Source organism: Rhyacophila brunnea, unplaced genomic scaffold (genome assembly GCF_057557595.1).
Source record: "Rhyacophila brunnea isolate RB1 unplaced genomic scaffold, BYU_Rbru_1.0 scaffold_3, whole genome shotgun sequence".
Classification (NCBI taxonomy): Eukaryota; Metazoa; Arthropoda; class Insecta; order Trichoptera; family Rhyacophilidae; genus Rhyacophila; species Rhyacophila brunnea.
In genome coordinates, this window is record NW_028232965.1 from 23,328,923 (window position 1) to 23,353,653 (window position 24,731).

The 24,731-nt window shown below is 30.7% G+C and overlaps 1 protein-coding gene across 2 annotated transcripts; it reads left to right on the forward strand.

The window, feature by feature from the left end:
• The first annotated feature begins 5,895 nt into the window (after positions 1 to 5,895).
• On the forward strand, positions 5,896 to 24,322 carry Idgf4 (Imaginal disc growth factor 4). 2 transcript variants are annotated; one of them, XM_085953019.1, is made up of 10 exons: positions 5,896 to 6,095; positions 12,985 to 13,235; positions 15,217 to 15,349; positions 19,150 to 19,320; positions 20,016 to 20,184; positions 20,969 to 21,099; positions 21,259 to 21,384; positions 23,085 to 23,126; positions 23,341 to 23,440; positions 24,054 to 24,322. In XM_085953019.1, exons 1-10 carry the CDS (start codon positions 5,969 to 5,971, stop codon positions 24,163 to 24,165), a joined length of 1,362 nt encoding a protein of 453 aa, XP_085809145.1. In that variant the 5' UTR covers positions 5,896 to 5,968; the 3' UTR covers positions 24,166 to 24,322. The 2 variants fall into 2 exon arrangements, with proteins under 2 accessions (XP_085809145.1, XP_085809146.1); XM_085953020.1 differs by lacking the exon at positions 23,085 to 23,126.
• Positions 24,323 to 24,731: the final 409 nt, after the last annotated feature.

Below are 24,731 nucleotides of genomic sequence, written 5' to 3' on the forward strand. Positions count from 1 at the left end.
TTGCATAAACTTTTTGTAAATAAACTCCAAAAAACGTTCAGCACGACCTATTTTTCAACAATGAAATAAATAAATATTATTGAAAAAAAATGTTTTATTAGAGATATCGAGTCAATATTGAAGTACCTGCCCATCTAGCGAGATTTATACCTGCTTGATTTCATGGCAGAGCGATAGCTTGGTCGCAAGAGGAAAATTTATGTTAGTTTTATAGATTCCGATAACTATTAATTTAATATGGCTAGATTATATCTTTGAAATACAGTGAGATTAGTTAATGATAATGTTGATCGGTTTCATAGAATAACAACAATCTAAAATATAAAAATCAATATTTTTTTGTTTGTTTGTTCGTATGTTATGCGCTGCGATACCGTTTATCCGATTGCGATAAAACTTTGTCAACTTATTGCTTGCACTTGCGCAAAGAGTATAGGGATAGGCTATATCTTATATATAAAAATGTCTGTTTGTCTGTCCCGTATGCGTTCCTATACCATTCATCCGATTGCTATGAAATGTTGGTAAGTGGTTGTATGCATACCCGCGAAGGTTTCTGAATTAGAAAAATCATCATCATATTCTTCTTCTTCATTTTATTTTCTTTTATTCATAGGGTTCCTATACCATTCATCCGATTGCGACGAAACTTTCGTCAGTTATTGTACGCACACCCGCAAAGGTTTCTAAATTAGAAAAACTATCTTTTTCTTCTCCATTATATCTTTTTTTATTCGTATGGTTCCTATACCATTCATCCGATTGCAATGAAACCTTCGTCAGTTGTTGTGGTAACACCCGCAAAGGTTTCTGAATTAGTACAACCATCTTCTTCTTCTTCATCTTCTTCATTCTATCTTCTTTTATTCGTGTGGTCCCTATACCATTGATCCGGTTGCGATGAGACTTTCGTCAGTGGTTGTGCCAACACCTGCGATTGTTTCTGAATTAGTACAACTATCTTCTTCTTCATTATATCTTCTTTTATTCGTATGGTACCTATACCATTCATCCGATTGCGATGAAACTTTCGTCAGTAATTGTGGCAACACCCGCGAAGGTTTCTGAATTAGTACAACCATATTCTTCTTCTTCTATTCGTATGCACTCCTATACCATTCATCCGATTGCAATGAAGCTTTGGTGAGTTGTCGTGCGCATGCCCACGAAGATTTCTGAATTAGAAAATCATCTTCTTCTTCTATTCGTATGCGTTCCTATACCATTCATCCGATTGCAATGAAACCTTCGTCAGTTGTTGTGGTAACACCCGCAAAGTTTTTTGAATTAGTACAACCATCTTCTTCTTCATTCTATCTTCTTTTATTCGTGTGGTCCCTATACCATTCATCCGATTGCGATGAAACTTTCGTCAGTGGTTGTGCCAACACCTGCGATGGTTTCTGAATTAGTATAACCATCTTCTTCTTCATTATATCTTCTTTTATTCGTATGGTACCTATACCATTCATCCGATTGCGATGAAACTTTTGTCAGTAATTGTGGCAACACCCGCGAAGGTTTCTGAATTAGTACAACCATATTCTTCTTCTTCTATTCGTATGCACTCCTATACCATTCATCCGATTGCAATGAAGCTTTGGTGAGTTGTCGTGCGCATGCCCACGAAGATTTCTGAATTAGAAAATCATCTTCTTCTTCTATTCGTATGCGTTCCTATACCATTCATCCGATTGCAATGAAACTTTTGTCAGTTGTTATGCGCACACCTGCGAAGGTTCCTAAATTAGTATTATATAAAATACAAAGTTTGTTGTTTGTTTGTTCAATCCAATTTTGAATTTTTTTACTATATATTAATAACATTAATAACGTTTGCATATTTTGGATTCGATTTTAATTTAGTTTTCTTTTGTTCGACCTTTACTCCTATTAGAATTATTTTCATATAGCCATATTGTATAACACAGATATTTTGATATTAAAAAAATAATTACCTTTAAATATTTTTTAAATATCTAAGATAAATATAACCACGAAACGACCCTGTGCGAAACCGGGTACTTCAGCTAGTATTAAATAAAATTTAACCAAATAATATATTTATGTAATTTAAAGAATGACAAACGGTGTAATTAAACATCAGTTAAAATACAGAAACAAAATAGTATTTTTACTTCTTTTGAATAAGTATAAAATTTATATATTTATATTCATATCCATCTTATTTATATATCTAGGTCGGTGATGCACAAACTGCCACCCAAAATAGCATGTACTTTATCACCAATATGTAACTTTAAATTTAAAATAATAAAATGTACGTTTCGTCTAGAATATATCATTATTTTTCAACACTTTTACCCACTGCGGTACGTGAAAAATTAGAAAATGGATAAATTTTCCTTTCATCCAAATAGGTTCTACACCACTAGGTATATTAAGAAGATGTAGAGTCATACATACCACGCTCACTGGTTTAACATTACTTCAACCACATCAGACCATAATAAATATTAAACAGTAGGTATACACGAGAATAAAGAGTAAATAAAAAATATTACATTATATACCTAGATAAGCTAATTAGACCTTATTTTAAGAATTTATAGCATCCACCTAAACTCATCTCACGCTTGTGAAATATATCAATATCTGAAGCGATTAGTAAAACACAGTTATTGCCCACCCAATTGGAATTACCAATGGCAGGTTAGTTCAGCACTTTGGTAGAAATAACAACTATCCCCGATTAATAAGATAGTTATAAGGGACACACAGGTCAACTCATTGGTGGGTTGAATGACGTGGATTCCCCAGGCACTGACTGAGGTTGAGGCCCCCCACGTTATTTTTTTATAAAAAATACATAAATTCCAACTATCCAACGTACTTAGTAAAAAATATCATTGTATCTTTTCCTAGAATCACACCTGTAACTAACTACAAATGGTTATAATTGAAGATGACAGCGATCACACGTAATAATATTAGTTCTTTATTTTAGTCCGTACAAATAGGTACGTATTTGTTTGACTGATCATGTTATAGTCCTCATTGATGTTAGTTGTAGGGATTTTGTTATGATATGTACCATAAATATTATATTATATACAAATTATGATTTGAGAAATTATGCATCTTTTTAAAATTTCTGTATAATTTAATATTTTTATGAGTAGTGTGAACTGTTTCAAGGCCCCTTTTTAATTATTCTGACGAATCGATTGGTAGAGTTATCATTTACACCACGTATAGATCAGACACAATGGTTCCAAAGCTTAATGTGTAGTCGTGTGTGTATTATAATTTCAATGGTTAATATTTTTCTTAATATTTTATTATTAAATTTTCATATATAATATGTACATAAGTTATTATGTTATTATTGGATGAAATTACTCATAAGTAAAGTAAGGTATGAGCAATATGACTGACGCTGCAAACAACACTATTATAGCTTCATCTCTTATCTTGAGAAATAAAATGTGGGTACCTACCGTGTGGAAGTAAGTGTTTATTTAATGTATAGTCATTATACATTATACGAATGATTCAAATGCAGTTATTTCACATTGCTACGGTAATATTATGTTTAATTGAATAAAATGCGATTATCGAATTTTATTCGTGTTAGTAAGAGTTTAATAATATTATATTGATGTCTTGAAGAGAAAAAATTAATAATGAATAATTATGACGCTGTGGCAATCGTTTGACATTGAGCGATTTCTGTGAAAAAATCATTTGTATGTACATTTTAGACCTCGCCGACTGGTACAAATCGTAACCTTAATTCAAGGAATAAACATATTTTATTCGTATAGCCTAGTACACCGTCTCAACTTAATTTATTGACTAGTTATAATATGTACTTATCATGTAATTCAGACAGTTTGCATTGTTTGCAAGACTACTTGTTAAAAATGTAAAAATTTTAATATACAATATACTGGTAGGCACTGAGACGATATAGACAAAAAATATTATGTCCAAACCAGGGAACACAAAAATAAAATAAAAAGTGGGCACCTGGGTGTGGGTGTAGGAAAGTACGATTTTCTTCTGTGGAGACATATGGGATAGGTATACTTAAACACGTGTTAAAGAATATATTATTATTTCGAATATTTATAACTGTATCATAATATTCATTGAAGTTTGTCATGTAAACGACACGCGCATTCAATATTGTTATTATTTGAAGACGTTCAGAGGTTTTACCTTTTTTTTTTTTTTAAATAAAATATATTTATTAATTATTGTCATTTATTTTAATGCTCTCTCCCATGGGAACTTTTTTTATGATCTGTAAAGCACACTGGTGTGATTGGTGACCTTAGACTTATAGTATCTGCTCCTGACACATTCCCATGCCTAAAAAAACTGCTGATGTTTCACAACCAATGGATGGTGCGGGCGGGTTGGCTTGGCGGGGGTCTATGTTTGTGTTATTGTGTGGTCCCAACTTATTGATGTACCTACACCTTGGAAAATGTTATTACAAAATCACTGTGTTAGAAATGAGGAGAGATTGATAATAAAGTTGCCTGCAGCGCTATTTAAAGATGTGTTTTGTTACTGTTGTTTAGTAGCTAAGAAAGACTTATTTTATAATAGGTAATTTATCTACTGTTGAGGAGTTGACATGGAAATAGTAGTATAATTATTAATAATACTTAATTAACACTTTTGTAATACATTTTGTATCAAGTTACACAATCATGTGCGGAATCTTGTGATTGTGGAAACATAATGTAATAAAATACTGTCCAGTTTAATAAAAAATAAAAGTTTCTACTTTTGCATTTATATATTGTGCTCTAAATTAGGTGAGTTTAGAGGATTATCCCGGTCAATTTATAATAAACGGAGAGGTCTAGATCAGCTAACATAACTGATTCAGAACCATAAAATATATTATAGTGGAAATAAATCACCCAGTTTTAAAGCATAATATGTATCAATTACTTTTATTTTGTTAACTGTCAATTCATGGTGGAATTGCATTGTATTGTTGTTTTAATTTAATAAAACACAATTTTTATGTAGTACTTATTCCACTTTTATTCAAGAGATTAGGACCGGTTTCGTCCGCCTCAGAGGGACATTTTCAACTGAATGTTTTTTCTTCATTTCCGATTTGATCCAAGCGAGCTGCGCAAGTTTGAGGACTTTCAACGCAATCGGAGATCCAGATTTCGTTTTTATATTCACGTACTTTGGCACAACCTTAAGGCGAAGACATTCACGATTGAACCAGATGTGTTGTGATGATAAACTCTGTTTTAATTTGTATTTCTTATACAAGACAGTAAGTTTTGCCGTACTGGCTTCTTTAATTTCTTTTATTTTGTTAACTGTCAATTCATGGTGGAACTGCATCGTATTGTTGTTTTTATTTAATAAAACGCAATTTTTATGTAGTTCTGATTCCACTTTTACTCAAGAGATTAGGACCGGTTTCGTCCGCCTCAGAGGGACATTTTCAGTTGTAACCGGTCCTAATCTCTTGAATAAAAGTGGAATAAGTACTACATAAAAATGGCGTTTTATTAAATAAAAACAACAATGTATCAATTATACAACGACGTTCTATATAAAATTTGATGTACATTCATTATGTAGGTACCAATTTAATATTCAGAATAAAAATATATATTGATATATTGAAAGGTCCCAATCGTCTCGATTATTATATTGAGTATAGTATATTAACATAGATATAATATTATAGAAGCGATATCAAGATTGATAGCAAACTATGTTTTCCCCATGTATAAAAGAAATTATTTGTTTCGATTCATATAATGTAAACATGACACAATAATAATATTTCTCAGAATCCGGGTGATTTATTCGGCAAATAAAATCGCTGTGTGTATGGGCAGTCGCTCACCGTTTATCATTAGCGTTCAACTCGTCATTGGTTTCAGTGATACGCGATCTGTCGTCTCCAGCGGTCGACTCTGTAACCCAGTGAACAGACCTCGTCCTCATCATAAACATGGCGAAGTTCCTCGTCTTTTGGCTGGCTGTCAGCTCAGCAGCCTTCTTCACAGGCTCCTTGGCCGATAACATGATGCCTCCAAAGGTTGTCTGCTATTATGACAGCAGAAGTTACATCAGAGAAAGTAAGTAGATATTCATGTTTTTCGTTTCCTAAAGTTAATCTACCCACTTAAATAGTTTCTAACTTGTGATGGTAATCATACTTTTAAACTGAAGAGAGTTAATAATAAAATAGTTATAATCGTATTTTGTACTAGGTACCTATATTATATAAACATAATACGCCTTAATATGCGTAGGTGCTATATGTAATAGGAAATAAATATATACAATACATGTTTAACCAGAATAAAATGATTAGGTATAACTTGATGGGTTAATAATGTCTTTACAATTTATTGGTCGCATTTCCATTATTATAAAATCACTCGAATGATGTAAACTGTAAATTCTTGTGGGAAAGACATTTCTAGTATTACAATTAAAAGCAATACGTAGTACTTATTCCACATGATCAGAACTGGTTTCACCCGCTTTAATAGTTGAGAATGACCCGCTGAAGCAAAAGAAACCAGTTTTGCAAATTTAGTTTTATACTTAGATATTCTACAATATTTAGTAAAAAAAAAACTAGATTGATTTTGTCCTACGGAAAATTGAGAATAAGCGCATGAAACCATTCCTGATGTTAATTAAATATTATGGAATACGTGTTGGGTATAAGTATGTATTTTATTTAAATTGTAAAAAATGCTTCAATGGATAGCACCTATAATTATTTAAAGAGAACTTTCATGATACTCGTATAAACTTCAAAGCAAGAAATATAGTTAAGTGGATAATGAATGAGTGGTGAGTGCAATAATATGTATGATTTTTGAACGATATTATTTATTAGTATTTATACGTATATTATACCCAATCCTAGTTAATCATCCATTATATTTAACAGTTATATAGAAAGCAAATAATTTTATTTATTTCTAGTATTGATTAAATATTTTGATTCTCATCAAACCTTGTATACATTTCTAATTAGTTATTTACCAATTTTAATAAATTGATTTACACTTAATCTGTATTTATTGTAAGCAGTATTAATAATATTTCAGACTTAGTTCAGTGCAAAGTCCATAAACACTTTCTATATCAAACAAGGTTTGATCGAAAATAACACAAACAAATTATAGAATATACCTATTGCGATTTTTAGTGTATTGGTTATTTGAATAATTAAGTTTTGGTGACGCAAGTTGCCTAGTCATTACAAAAACGAACTAATAAATTTACACGAATAATGAAATTAAAGAGATCTCATTAATATTTTAATGGTCAGGAAGATTATTATAGTAGGTGGTTATTTAATTATTAGCTAAGTGAATTATATTTTTTTCTAAAAATTAAAGAATAACTAAATCAATAATTTATAACTTACTTTATTCAAATACTACTAATAACTACGCTATATAATAATATTATTTTACCTTCATAGTTCCGAGCTCTATTCCCGCAGAGGTCACAATACATCTGTGTGGTTTTATGAAGCATCGGTGTTTCTGTGATGTTTTCAGAACTGTAATATTTGGGCGTTGTGGTCTGTTGTAGTGCTTAATAAAATAAGTCAGATAGTTTATTAATAATATGTAGCTAAATATATAATATAGATATCTATAATTAACTACAATAGTTTGTAGGTTTATTTTATCAAAATTACTGGTTTTACTAGTAACTAGATACTATAAATAGAGGAGGTATCTGATATCAGAAGTTTTTACTGTGTTGTAATGAATGGATAACTAGAGAAAAATAAAAATATTCTTGACAGCTTGTAAATTTAAAGACTGGCGGCCTGTAGTTGAAGTCTTGCTTTGGTTACTTTATTGACGTAGTTAGGTACCAATGTTATTTGCGATTTTACGTGATTATTCATCAACATAATAATGATTCACTATATGTGTAGGTAAATTATTCTACAGTGGCACCATATGCGATTCGCTTGTATTTGCTACAATGCTTGTTTCAACACTAGCAAACAATAAGCGGTACCCACGGAACCACTATATAGAGATTAAGTCTGTAAGTATTACAAAACACATATTTTAGATAAACTATTTCTTTTATTCAACGAATAATTCGATTCTTTTATTAAACGAGAATGTAACATTCCATATATTGGATATACATAACTTGGTAAACATTTCATGTATGATCTACTAGTTTAAATTGTCGAAATTAAATAGGAGGCTCGTAGCATAATTGGTTAATGCACAATTGGAGTGATGCCAGTGGTTATAGGGGTTCAAATCCCGTCGAGCATCGTATTTTTTTAAAATATGATTTTTTCTAGTGGGTGTATACCTGAGGTGTTTTCAAGTTAAGTATGTATGTTCAACATATTTTAGACTTTTAACCAATGACATTAATATGGACGAATCATCTGGGGAAAAAAATGACACTCACTTTATTGTCGGGTCTGCCGAATGGCATAATCTATTCTAACGCCATTACAATAAAGGTCATATTGCTATAAATTCCCGATGCGTGATATCGCATAATGAAAATTGCGTGACGTCTACCTATACATGCGAATGCGCGAATTTACTTTATAGCTACTGTAATGAGTGCGTCGTCCATTAATAATGTCATTGCTTGTAACACTAATGTAAAAGGTATTTACATCTCTGGGGAGCCTTATAATTACGTCTCACAGCACAACTATGAAGTTTTTATATAAATTAGTATGAATTGCGAAATGATAAGTCATACCTACAATACTATGTACTTACACCTTTGTACTATACTCAATAATAATAACCTTGATTTTTAACTATTTTCACGACTGAATAAAGATTAATAATCCAGTTTCATATAAACAAAACTCTACTCTCGTAACTATTTTTTACTACCAATTATTAAAACTACAACAAGTAATAATAACACGGCAACGAACTGTTTGCGATTTAACATGTTAGTTTATGTATGTAGTTATATCTTCGGCTAAAAACATCATACAATCTAGAGAAATCTTATGCACATATCTAATTAGATGGATACTTTTTTTAACACATCGCTACATTGAACTCGAAGTGTGATGTTCAAAAAATAATTATATTGACATCTCATACAAAATCAATTTACACACGAAACAACTCATTCTTTCTTACATTTCATTATTGTTTGACCAACAAAGACGAAGGTAAACAGTCAGACTGTAATCACGTGATTATGGTAGTCGTTAAATTCGTTTGAAATAAATTGTTGTCCGTAAAAAAAATATTAAATATTATAATTTACGATTGAAAAAACATCATACCTGACATAATATTATTTATCTATATAATTGAAAGTCGATTTAATATTATGACATATTTACATTGACTAAAAAATTTGTGATGCTGCCTTATGCAAAGCAAAAGAGAGATTATTTTTTTTAATATGCAAAGTATTATAAGTGGGTAAAACACACAGGCATGCGATAGCTACGAAATTTTATTTCTTTTATAAGTAACTCATTCTACAGTGGCACCATGGGCGATTCGCGATTTGCTACAATGTCTGTTTCAATGGTAGCAAGCACGATGCCATCATGGTGCCACTGTAGAATTATTTGCCTTTATTTATTTATCACATCAACGTCAACATGGATACTACAACACAAAATTCGCAGGGCATTGGATCTAGCTCTGTATCCTACCCACATAGTGGTGGATTTTAATATGATTTATTATAAAACTAAGCTAACAACAATGCAGTGTCTGATTACTTTCTGACGTGGATATTTGGAACGGACTTTCGCGAATCTTTCTAGGATAGTTTTATTTTTCAGGCATTTAGATTGTTAAAATATGTAAGAATCCAATGAATTAACAAATGGCTAACAACTATTTCTTGTAAAAGGTCATATTTAATACAGCGAACATAACAATTTATTTCAATACAACAATAATTTATCTCCCTACCGAATAAATCTAAATTAGGAAATGAAAATGAGGATATTTTATTACATGAAAAAATATCGGAACAATATAATATTATTATTGCAGCTTTGAATTTTAACAGGCTTTTATAATTTTTAATATACTCGTAGTTTGTGCCTCGGAAAGCCCAGTTTTAAACGGTTCAGTTCAGATATTGTACAAAATTAAATTGGTTAAAAATATTGTACGTCGCGGTAATGTTCATCAATTCGAATATTTCGCTGAAATACTGATAAAATATTCCATATTTAAAAGGATGTGAATGACATTTCAATTAATTTGTGACAATTTGAAAGGAATTTCCTAAAAAAGACGATTTTTGACGTGAGATGTCTAAAAAGTGTAAATTTCTTTAAAAAAATATATTTAATTCTATTGGAAGCTCTGGCGAGTATTTAATAATCAATGTGAAAGTGTCAGACAATCAACAAAACGGCGTATATGTGAAAAATTGATACGTTCTTTAAAATCTCTTTCGAAATACTTATACGTATTTGTAGTACTAACATAAGTTCAAACTAATGTATGTGTTATGATTACTAGGTTATCAGCATTCTGACATACTGTATTTTCATTGCAATCATAAACTGCATTTGATTTGTTTGCTCTTCATAGAACATTTTTTATTTTCTTATATTAAAATTGTATTTCCAAAGAAATAAAGAAACTTCGAATTCTTATGTTAATTAAATTGCGATAAAGAAAACAAAATGACCCCATAGGGCACTTAGTAGGAACTCGTATAAATAGGTGCGTGTGACTAGAGACGTCAATAAAGTATTGATACTTCGAAACTGGCATTGATAGTTTTCTTCCGATACGAAATCAGTATCAATACGTTTTCTGTAAATATTGGATCACAATAAAAAAGATACTTCTTCTCTTGTTGGAGTTGGAATTGGCCATTATCATGCATTAAAATAATCGCAATATTTTCACCATTGCTTTTTTGATATTTTTATTCATATTAATTCGAAGTAGAAAATGGTTTCTTTTATTTGTTTATTTTTTAATGAGTTAAGGGTCGAGACAATGCTATCTTCAATTTTTTTGTGCAAAATTAATGTTTTAAGTTTTAAATATGGTTAAAGAGGTATCCACACAGAATAGATTAATAAATAGAGTTTCGATAGGCTGTACCCCAATAAACTACATTTTGATGCAGAGTTTTGAATGTGTGAGTGTCCTGCGAAAATGAACCACACATTATAGACGTGCAATAAGGTGTGTTGCAATTTTCAAATACACCAATATCACGTGTTTAATATTATCCCATATTCTTCCACCCTCGAGATCGGTTGCCTGGTACTCCACACCCATTAGGTATTTCAGTTCCCATTATTTCTAAGTTCCCTAGGTATGCAGCATAAATGTATAAATTTGGTATAAACTAAATACTTACTAATTTTTTTGTAATATTTAAAAATACCGATACAAAGTATTGATACTTTTTTACCGAACGTCGACGACCCTACTTGTGACTGATAAAAATAATCAAAAAAAACTTTGTGTTGTTATTATTAAATGACATATCTTGTGTTATAAGGTCAGAAATGAGAATATTATATCAGTATTTTAATAACATGACTTTAGCGATTACCAACATAACACACACGTTATTGTATCATATATAAACGATGCTAAAAAAGAATACTTTCATATTTATGTAAATATGCTCATATTTAAATGAAAGAAATGGAATTGTAATAAGCCTAAACAGCTGCATTAATTGATACATAACGTGCAATATTGTTTACATTTTATGATCAATATTATCTCATGTAAAACAATTTTGTTATAATTATTTAAAACCAAATAATACACATACTCATATAATAAATGTTATTACATTCACAAAAAAAACACATTTCTCTCGTTCGTTTTCTGATACTGAAATAAGCTATAATTATATTAAATAAACAAGTTAATAAGGTCAAGATCAACATTAACGTAATTATTATTAAGCAGACTCCGAAAGATAATAATTAGCAATAGACTATTGAAATACTCGTACCAGTCCAGGATAGTAAAAAAATAAGTATTTTTGTTTCTGTGTCAACATGAATATGCAAATTATCTTCAATGAAGAGCAATTTTGCAAGTTGCTTTCACGTTAACAATATGACGTTGCATGACGGCTGCATATTCTAAAATACATGTAAAGAAATCTCATAATAAACGTCTTCTATTTTATAGTAAAATTATTATTACGATGGTTATTTAGGTATAGAATATTAGCCAATAAAATAAGATAGTAATATCTGATACGTATGAATTAAAGTCTGAGATATTTTGCAACATTCAACGTCTCGAATTCATTAGATAGCAGAATGTAGCCAACATTGCCTAGTAAAGGGTTATCAAATAAGCGATATACATTCTGAACTTTTCTCTCAATAAGTTGATTGCGTCAAGACCTGTAACCTATCTTGTTGGAACCACATATCGTCCAGATCAAAATCATCTAATACATGCTAGAAAAAATCAGTAGGTATCTAATTATGTTTCTGTAGTGTACTCCATTGAAAATGTTAATTTTTGTGGTAAACATGGTGTGGATGTAAAGGTGTTTCAAAAATAGGAAGTGGATTTTCATTATTCCAAATACGACGATAATTGAGTTTCATCGCTGAATAATAATGGGACTGCTTCAAGCTGCTCTAAAGTCCAACCTAGTGTTGATTGTAATGTATTAAATATATTTCTGAGGATGCTACGCATCTACAGCATTTTATGAACCGCACGTCACTGCTAGTAATGATAGATGCATATATAAATATTATTACTATTGTGTGATTCATGCTCTGTCTAGAACGGATAATATAGTCATACATGTATTGTGTAGACATATCCCATATAAAACTTAGGTATGATTTAAATCAGATAACCTACGTATTGTATTAATTAGAATCTAAGCAATAGGTAATAATAAAGATTGGGTCTGATATCTTTTGAACCTGACAGGTAATAAATAAATCGCAAATAAACAACTCTTAAAACCAGAAAAAAGTAATCTGTTATTATTGTTTTATAGCCCAGGCAAAGATGCTGCCATCAGATCTCGATCCTGCTCTGCCATACTGCACCCATCTCATCTACGGCTACGCTGGAATTGCCGCTGACACTCACAAATTGACGTCTCTCAATCCCAGCCTCGACCTTGACCAAGGTCATGCCAATTACAGGGTCATCACGCAACTAAAGAGGAAGTTCCCAGCCCTCAAGATTCTCCTGTCGGTCGGTGGTGATGCTGACACTGAAGCCCCCGAAAAGTACAATACGCTGGTGAGTGATGTGAAGTGATTTTCTCACGATAGACCTGCGAAAACAAATGGAAATAATTAATTTACTTGCTATGCAGGTATGTTTTATTAGATTTTATACTTAAAATCGTGAGATTATTTCTTCAAAATCTTGTTAAGATCGATTAATTTATAAATAAAATAACAAATGTATTTATTTAATTTTACCTGTTCTGATATACTCGTATATTTCAAATCCTTATTTCATACATATTGATAAATCATCACACAAACTCCTGCTTACAAAAAAATATATATATTAATTACTATCAGTTATCACAAATATTGTGTTAGTTTGGTTTATCTTCCAAACCGAAATTATCTGTCGTATAGGTATATATCAGACATGTCCAACTTCAACTAGGCAGTAATCTACCACACTCTTCGTCTTGAGCAAACATTATTGCATACCATTTTCCTATTGCGTGGCGGAAAGATAACTACGCCACAGTTTAAAGCGCATAAATTCACATCTTCCATTTCTCTCACTCCTGGGTCGAGATATGATGCAATATGAATTAAGCAACGACGCGTTCACGCGGTTAGTTTAAAAAAATAGTTCCGCATAAGCTGGATATAAAAATACGAGTGATAACGATTCTTCTTATTAAAGATGACAATATAATCATTTTTTTATTACAACTGAATATACCTATGTATGTACATGGTTTTTACGTGTTTATGACTTGATCCAAGTCAAAACTAATACACCGTACTTACATATTATTAGGTATCCTGAAGTGACGATCTGTCAAGTAATATTTTAGTATAAATAAAAACAGATTAATATATCGGTGGTATGAATAAAATATACAACATACTGACATTGTCTTAAAAGTATCTTTCGTATTTACTTGCCAATATTCATGTAAATATTGTTTGTTATTGATCTTTACTGAAATTGGGTATGTTGATAAATACAAAATACTGAGAACAAAATATAAATAACATACTCGTATTATTATTTTCCTTTATAAGATTTGAGTAATAACTGGCTGTCCGGATTACTCCCTATAAGAACAAAATAATGTAGTATGGTGTGACGGTGTGACCATCGTAAGGCGTCGGGTTCTCATCCGGGGGCTACAAGTTCGATTCTCGCGTCACCACTGTCATTGAGCAGCATGACCTGTTGTAATGCTAAAAATAATTTATATATATATATATATATTATATTCATTGCATCGGGGTTTACGTGGTAGAACTCAATTACAATTGTTTTAAAACAAAGTAATTTTTGATTTATTCTACTTTAGTTTTTGAGTCATTTACGTTAACAATATATATTATATATATGTACAATGTACTTGATATAATATTATAATATATGAGATGGTATTTGACGGAAAAACATAAAAATACAGAGGTTGAATGGAACACTGATTTATAATTAAGTTAATAAAATAGTCCTCGCTCACTCTATGCTAGTGCGTATTGCGAATTACAGTAATTTTATTGCAACATTCATTTGTTTCAAAATTATTATTTAATTAGAATTTTGGAATTTTGTGCGACAAAAAATTTAACACACTTAGGTATATCTGAAAATAACCCATACATTTTTTTCTAGGTAGATATGTGGTAATAAAGAGATTGGGTTGGAATTTACTATATTTTATCTGAAACCAGAAGTGCTATTTGATAATCGAAATTATTTTTTAGAAACTAACGATCACAATATTCACATACAAATAATAAATTGCTGTACATAAGTAATTAAGACGTTACACTCTATAACCTCAACAACAACGTAATTTAAAAAAAAAAATAAACATATTATTCTTATGTAATCAAAATTCGTGGTCAAGCACGCTTCAGGAGTTTCTAATTCTCTGTATTATGTTGTTTTTTAATGCTCTCATTTTTACGTTTAATGCCCATGACATCGTTCCGCTAGCTAAATACATTTCAGAATATCTCACAGCTAAATACTCTCGGTAAATAAAGTTGAATGTCTTCATTAGGTGGAGACGCCGGAAGCCAGGGTCGCTTTCATCAACTCTGCTGTCGTCATTCTGAAGAACTATGGTTTTGACGGAATTGACCTTGCTTGGGAATTCCCCAAGATAAAGCCAAAGAAGATCCGTGGAAGCCTTGGTAAGAATATTTTAAATTAAATATGTAAATAACTACCTAGATATCTATTTATATTTTTTTAAATAACGTCATGATTTTGATATTCGTATGATTAACAGAAATTGAGTTAAATCGAAAAGAAAAATGTACGAGAATAAAATAAATATAGTTAGTTGTTTTTGTTGTTAGTTTTTAGGCTGACAAGTGTTTTTATTCTATTTATTTCCTCGACATTTCGGGATGGCAGAGGCCATTTAAGAGATAATGTAGGGAAGTGTACTGTAATTACGTGTATGCATAAGATACACTTAGATTTTAGAGCAGGCCTGGGAAAACTACCGCGGGCCGCATGCGGCCCGCCATGTATTTCTGTGAGGCCCGCAAGCTTTAGGTGTTTCTGAAAAAAGTATAGTTTTTTTCTACAGTTTAACGGCCTTTTAAAAATAAAATTTGAATTGCATGAATTGCACCGTAGAGTATACATCTGCAAATGTTATAACACTCTTGATTCGGACAAATTCGAACAACAGATTCTGCTGGAAAAATATTGGTTATTTTTGGATCAACCTATATAATATGTGAACAAACATTTTCAATTATGAATATCAATAAAAAAACTCTTTACGATCAAGCATCACCGATGAACATTTACAGGCGGTTTTAAGAATCTCATCTACAAAATTAACACCTGAAATTTTTAAAAATGTTGAAAAATGTAAAACAGTTTCATTCCTCTCATTAAATTGATGGCTATTCGAGAATCATTTATCACTTTATATTGAAATTCCTTTTTCATAATAATAAATATTGTATATCTAAAAATAGTATTTTACTTGCGGCCCGTCGTTCATTTTATATTCCTAACGTGACCCTTCATCCAAAAAAGTTTGCCCAGACCTGCTTTAGAGTAACGTTCATATTCACATACCTGAAACTACATTATTTGTATGTCTGATTAGTAATGGTTATTTTACTTACATATTTGTTGAGTTTGAGAACGTATTACTGAGGTATCTCTCACTATGACATCACGAAGACTGTTCATAATAGTTGAATATAATTATAACATTATAATATTGTCCAGAAGCATTCAACCGACGTGATTGGTGCATACATTTCAATGCATTGGGTATTATAATACAATGAACGTAATAGTACAAATTTACAAAGTAATCTCGGTGACTATTTTACTGACTAGTCACTTGGCTTGGATTACACCGGATGTCATATATTTAGGTACCGATCTACCCAATCCAAAAATTAGAGTCTCGTAAATAGTTCTTGATTGAATAATAACTTTTCCGACTTAATAATAAAATAACACTTCTCATACATACCTACCTACCTGTCAGATACATTAATTTATTGCATTGCTTGTGTGCATAAAACATTGTAAAATCTAATAAAATTGGAGGGGCGTGCATCTTTGTAAATATGTGTAACATTTTTACAAAAATTACTTACTACAAAAATATATTTTTTTATAATTAAAATGTAGGAACTTGATCAGTATAAAGTATTTTGTTAAATAAGCACCGAATTCAAGAAACAACAAATTTACTTAACCTATAATAATTACATGTAAATTATGCGTATTACTTTTTGTCGTAGCACAGTTCAGCGTCATCTGTTTTACTGAAAGAGATGACAGTTAGCATTGAGATCAAAAAATACGCGTTGCATATAGTAAAGTTTAAATTCAATAATAATCTTAATTCGATATTGATATCGAATTAAGACTTGGTACTTACAAGCATCTGCTTATTTTCTTCTGTATTACGGTGGTGCTCATTACATATTATATAGGTACTCAACGGCCATATATTTCTACCATATATGTATGCTACAAATATGATTGATATTATATGATCTGACATAAAAAACAGAAAATATAATTATTCAATATTTTCAAAAGACATTATATTATTAGATTACTTATTACATTTTAATATTTTCAATAAATTTCAATAAAAACTAATAAATGGTTTTTATGGTTATCTTCAGAGAAAATTATATCTTTGTTTTTCTGCCCTGAAGATATGCCATACTTACCTGTGAAGTGTGATTGCCAATCGGACTGATCGGTATGACATTGAAAAATTGTCACCTGATTGACTGATTCATCTGTACTGTTCAGCTGTAAACAGTCCCGACCACAATATTATTATTATCATTGAATAATAATTTTATTTGCGGATGACTCATACACTTCTTCATCTGACAGTCAGAGTTTATGTTGCATTTAATTTCCTTTGGTTCGCAACGCTGTTAATTAAGTTATATGACTTTAGCATATAATGTGTATTAGCTTTTCTATATGAGATATCCGATAGTATAACATTGTATTCATATATGAGTGTCAGAATGTCTGAAGCCGTGGCTTGCGGGTTCGAATCCCGCGTCTGGAAAATTAGCATTGATTTGTTTGTATTGAGTAAATGGCCAACAGGCATTTCTAGTAGCTTCGTGAGGTGGCAAGATCTTTATTAGATTGTAATCTTAATGGAATATTGTAATTATAATATAACTTATTTATCATGTCATATATTGTATATGCCAGTGGATGCGCTTTTCGTTAACGGCAAAATAAATATAGTAGATAGTATATTTATGATTACTTAAGAGCATACATAAGTGAAACGGAAAATAATTTTCAACAGTAGGTGGAACGAAATTTTGCAGTCGTCGCTAATCGGAGACTGACAGTCGAGGTGTGAGCACGTCAATTTGTTTTGTGATGGCGTCGGAGGACTATATTCTTAAATCGTGTAAAGATGACTAAAAAACGTTCCGCATGTGCAAAGAAAATATGTCAATGAATATACTATTGAACATTATATAATTTAGAAAAACACTAACTGAGAGAGTATATCACAACCAATAGAAAAAAAAAATTTTGAAAAAAATAAGCCAACCGGTCGGGAATCGAACCGGCATCTCCAACGGGTAAACGCCCCAAACTCGTCGCATTCAACCATTATGCTACGGAAGACATACTAATGACGACAATATTTAAGCTATTGGCTATTAATACCTACCACTCAGCGCTCTTCGAAATCATGTTTTTCTAAATTATATAATGTTCAATAATCAGAATGATATATTCTTAAATCTTGTGAATTATTCGTTTGAATAAAAGAAATAGTTAATTAAAAAAAAGAATATACTATTATTATTACGAATATAATAATAAACATACTTAACATTAAAAGGACGCGTGTTGAATTTTTATGACAAATTATATTTCGTTCGGCACGCGTCATTTGCACAATCCGCGCATCACCTAGCCACGATCTTTTTAGACCATGCCTCAACTGAAGTAGCCAGTTAACTAAGTACACATATTTTTTGCGATCTGAATTAGTGATCTACCGGCTCAATTATATTTCTGATCTTCCATAATTAACTAACAATAGTTTTCAACCTTGTCAAAGATACATTATTTTCTTTATGGAAGTATTATTTTTATTCAATGACTAAGTCATAATATGAGTTAAGACTATCGTTTTTGAATATACGTAGCTTGAAGCATTTTCGAAACAAACCGGTTAGATTTTTTTTTAGGTACTAACCTATTTTTATAATCGTTTTAATTTCTTAATGCCATATTATATTTATCCGGCGGTATAACTAATACTATTTTTACGTAACTTTAAGTTAATAAATTTTATTTCATTAGAGTAAATCACATGTTTTTATTATTTTGATTCAAATTAATACACATTGGGTAGATAGATATTAGTTATTTTTACAGTTATGATATTATGATGATTGTATTATTTTAAAACTAAAAATTCTCTAATAAATAATATCCGTTTTAGGATCATTCTGGCATGGATTCAAGAAAGTGTTCAGTGGTGATAGCATCGTCGATGAGAAGTCAGAAGAGCACAAATTAGGATTCTCCAAGCTTGTTCAGGAACTGAAGAACGCTATTCGTCCCGACAACCTTTTGTTGACCGCCTCTGTATTACCAAGCGTCAATAGCTCTCGTAAGTAAAGTATAAAATTTAATTAAGTATTCAAGGCTTTCAATGAGCCATATTATATTATTGAACTATTGAATATATATTTTTAATTAGATTAATTTAATCATTTTATATATTTTTTTTTAATTATGCATTCATAGATTAAATAAATACTTTTGCATTTTTTTTAAATAGAACTACAATAACTTCGTTGTACGTATATTGATTTTTTAATACTTTTACAATATACTTAATTATGAATGACACCTGAAATAACTATTTAATTCAAATTTAATACCAAATTCGTTTTAAATGATATATTAAAATTATGATTTAGGTGCAATGAATGATTACACCCAACAAAAGTAGTTTAACAGAATATATTTAAAAATACAAAGTTATCTCGATTAGAAACGCCGTTAAAAATCTTACATTGGCTGTATTAAAAAAAAAGTGGTTTTAATAAACATAAAAAATAAAGACCCACACCAAAGGCCACTTGCCTTATATAGTTTATATTACACGATTTTGGTTTAGATACGATCTTAATAAATTACAATGACGGTCATTAGTTGTTTTTAATTAGAACACGTATTTTTAATATAACCTGTTTACATGAAACTAGTGTCAATCTTATGTAATAAAATAACAGATTAGTCGTTTGTGATTAATTAGTTAGTTTTTGTTGTAATATGTTTTTCAACATTTTTTTGTTCCAGTTTATTTCGACACCCACTCCATCATGAACTATCTGGACTTTGTGGTCCTCGACGCATTCGATTTTTACACTCCTGAGCGTAACCCCAAGCAAGCTGATTATCCTGCTCCCATTTATGACTTGCTTGACAGGAACCCAGAATTGAATGCCAACCATCTTGTTGGATGGTGGTACGTACAATGATCTAGCAATGTAGTTACGTAATAATAGTTCAATAGGCACACGAAACCGTGCTGTTAATTTAGTGAGTAATATAATAATATAATATGTTTCGATTATTATTGGTGCATTGTACGCAATTGGTTATAAAATGTAATTTGTACGAAGGAAAATTGGCCGAAATCATTACGCTGATTCACAAATATCAGAAAAGCATTTAGACGAAACGGAATTTTTAATGACCAGTTTTTTTCTGACGTGATAATTTGTACGCATTTTATAAATAAGTGGCATTCGCGTGAGATACAACTTTTTGATAACAATGATTGAGATTTAAAAAATACGAATATTCGAAATATATATAAATATCTAATAATAATTACGGTGAGTAGGCTTACTTACCAGATTTAAGATATTCTGGATGAATTGCACTAGATGCCAAAAGCATTCTGTTAGCCTAAAGGGTTAGTAATCAATCCAATATCGTAGCACATAGCAAGCACAAGGTGGCGCCATTTCCATTCATCCATTACCCTTTGCCGTTCATCCTGTCATGTTTTGCCTGCAACTAAACTACCGGTTTAGTAGTTTTGTTTAAGTCGTACAAATTACCACTTTGGTAAAGTACTAAACATTCAAAATTCCATTTGGATTTTATATTTTGGTTAAATAAGGTTAGTTATAAAATGGTTAGCACAGTAGTGATTCGAACTTACTTCGATCAATTAAATAATACACGTAGGTATAGTAATATTTAACAGCATTTGTGATTAAATTGAAATTATTTACTTCCAGGATAGCGAATGGTGTTCCCGGATACAAACTAGTTTTGGGAATCCCTGCATACGCCAGAACCTGGAAAATGACTTCTGATAGTGAACTTGCTGGGGTTCCACCAGTAACAGTTGAAGGTCCCGCTCCAGAAGGTACGAGCCAAAAAGCGCGGAGTTTTTTTTTTTAATTTCTATATACCATTTATTGGTTTTTTCATTTATACTGCTGTATTTACATTACATTTTAATACAATCAAACATTAATGTAAACGTACTGAGTAATATAATTGTATTACTAAATTTAATTTTCAGGACCTTACACCAAACAACCTGGCCTATTGAGTTTCCCCGAAGTGTGCTCGAAATTGACCAACCCCAACAACCAAAAGGGACTCCATACCCATTTGAGAAAGGTTACCGATCCCAGCAAGAGATACGGTAAGATTACCCAATTTATACGTGTTATTTAAAATTAATTCGTGTGAAAACAATATAGCATTTGTATTATTTAAACCCTAATAAAATTTAGATTAATCTGTTTTATGTTACCAAGTAGATATTATGTTTTATTAAACTTAGTGAGCATAACAACATAACATTTTCATGTTACTCTGTATCTGAAAAGTTATCAAAAAATTTAATTACATAATATTATTTAACGTTTTTCGATTGTAAATATTATTTTTCTATTGTCACCAATTTTTTTTGTCGATTGTACTCGAGTAACTATTCTGTTTTATGCAACATTTATAGCGTGTGAATTATTATGAATGTAGGTATTTTTTTTTTTTTATTTAAAATTAAAAAAAATGTATATTACGCTCAATATAATAAAAAACGCTTTTTAATTAATATGCATCGTAATAATAATTCTGTAACTAAAAGCAAATAATGTATTTTATCAGGGCTTCGAACCGGAACTGAACCGAAAACCGTTATTTTTGCCGAAATGAAAACCGGAACCGAACCGAAAAAATTAATATCGGTTTTTTCTATTCGGTAGAAGTTCAAACACACGCGTTAACATGATCTAACTCCCCACCTCAGTTGTTGTCTCAGAATCTCAAAATAATTCTCATAATTTATAATATATTGTATTTAAAATGTATGCCTACGGCCGTGCGGTGCAGCATAACCATTTGATTCAGAGCGTGGCGCCGGGTAAGCATACAAGTACCATAAAATGTTCTAAATTATGATAGATTTTTTTTTAATATACATAAAAACATTTAAAGATTAATCACTCGGATCTGATTCACCGAAATAACCGAAAACCGGTAAAACCATTATTTTTTTCGGAACAAAGCCCGTAACCGAACCGATATATATTATTTTACTTGAACCGGAATGAAAACCGAAACAAAAATAAATAACGGTTCGAAGCCCTGTATTTTATGTCCGAAAAAAACATTGTAGGACTGAAGTTATTTAGGATTCCTCAGATCGTTCAAACTTACAGATGTAAGATTTACAGAATTTAGATTTTTAAAAATAGACTTAAAATATGTATAGAAGAAAGATATGTTAATTTTAGTGTACTTACATATTCTTTACTAATTTTCGGCAAAATCTGACATAGACAAACTGGCTTTAATGTACAGATATATTATATAGGCTATGGTTGTGGTATAGATATTATAATTATACGTTTATTATTATTTAAATTTAGATTAAAATTATTAAAAATTTATTATTAAATTATAAAAATGGTTTTTAAGAAAAAAAGTTTAAAAATTATGTGCACACTTGCCATAGGTTCGCCATCACTGTTATCACATCACATCTAACTATCTTTGATGAGTAAACTATGAAGTGTGTGAGAATCGGAATTATTTTTTACTTTTCGTGATAATATCCTGAGAACAGCGATTGTTTGTTGATGTGTAATTGTATTTTACAAAATATCATCTCTACAATATCTCAACATCAGGTTTTAGCCTGCTCTCCTTTTAAAGACCACAGTATATGACTATGTCAGTGTCTTTATTACCTATACCCATATCGGACAGTCAACATTATTTTTAATTAGTCTCAATTTAATTTCAAAGAATTACCGTAAAATTTATATTGTAGATTTGAATTTGTAATAACGATATATAATTAAATAAATATTATCACTAATTTATAATGTATTTCAGAAGATACTTTCGAACACGACGACGAATTGTCCAAAAGATTCGGTACGCATTAAGAAAAATCATTCACAGACTCCCTTGCTTTTCTTTTATTGTTTAATACTACGTAGGCTTTTTATAAACGATATTATGATGGTCGCACATTTACCATATTTGCACACGCTTTTTTCTAATTCAATATATAAAACGTAGTATTCATAAAATTTTTGAATGTAGTTTATATATTCCTAAATTTAGATATTTTCTTTTCTTTCTGCAGGAACCTATGCCTTCCGTGTACCTGATGACAGTGGTGAAGGTGGTATGTGGGTTGGATTTGAAGATGCCGATACTACAGGAAATAAAGCTGCTTACGTGAAGTAAATATAACATTTATTTTAATCAATCATATATTATACAAAACGTTTGCAAAAAGCTTGGAGATACGAATGGTAACAACCCGACCGCATTATTGAAATTAAATAATATTTGTTTTTTATTCATTTCTAAATAATATTGATAATACATAAAATGATGCAGTATTCTGAGACTATTTTATATTGGGTATAGGAATGGTATAGAATCACAAACTCTTCTAAATGTATGCAGTAATGCGTGGCTAGGGATGTCGCATCGAAAAAAACTATTGATTTACGGTATCGTATCAAAAGAAAAGTAACGATACGTTTTTGACGTCCCTATGCGTGGCGACGCAAAAACGCCTGAGGTGAATTCGTATCACTTTTTTTAATTCGATTGAGTGTGATTGAAAAACATTACTTTAAAACACTATGTATACAAAATATTATTGAATATTTGTCTCGGTACGAAAATATTATCAGTGCCTGAATAATCTAAAGTCACAAATACCTATAGTTATAGCAAAACAGAACTATTTGCAAATAGACAATTATTGTTGGCTCGTTTTAAGTATCAAAATAATTAAATATAAATGGCATATTATGCAATGCTAATGGTATTTGTATTTTGCAGGGCTAAGGGTCTCGGAGGTATCGCAATCCACGACTTGGCTCTTGATGATTTCAGAGGACTCTGCTCAGGCGATAAATTCCCCCTCCTGAGGGCCGCAAAGTACAGGCTTTGAGCTAATGTATCAAATAAGTCATAAAACCATACCAAATCTTTTGTAAGAAAATATAATGGAGCATTTTACTACAAATTTATATCGTAATGTTTCTGTTAATGTGCTCGGCTGAAAATGTTCATCTTATTTTATAATAAATCTATTTTTCATGTAAAAATCGTAGTTTGATTCTAATATTCTTGCAATATGGGTCGAAGGTTTGATTGAAGAGTATTGGCAATAAAATTGATGATTATTGTAAGAATATTATTTAATTTACACCATATGCTCTATAGTAGATAGGTACTTAATCTACGCAATTTTAATAATGATCAAGACTTCTCTTCTATTAGTTGACAATGTCCGATTATGCGAGCTAGACTGGCCCTGGTTATTATTATATCATAAATTGTGTGAATTATATACTTTGTTTTATTTTAATCAGTATAATGTCGTTTCAATAAGAATTGATAATTGACACTATTAAAGTTAAATTATATATATATATATATATATGGATAATAATTATTATGCTAAGCCAATTTAAATTCCCAGAATGACCGCGAATTCACTCGTGATGTAATTGT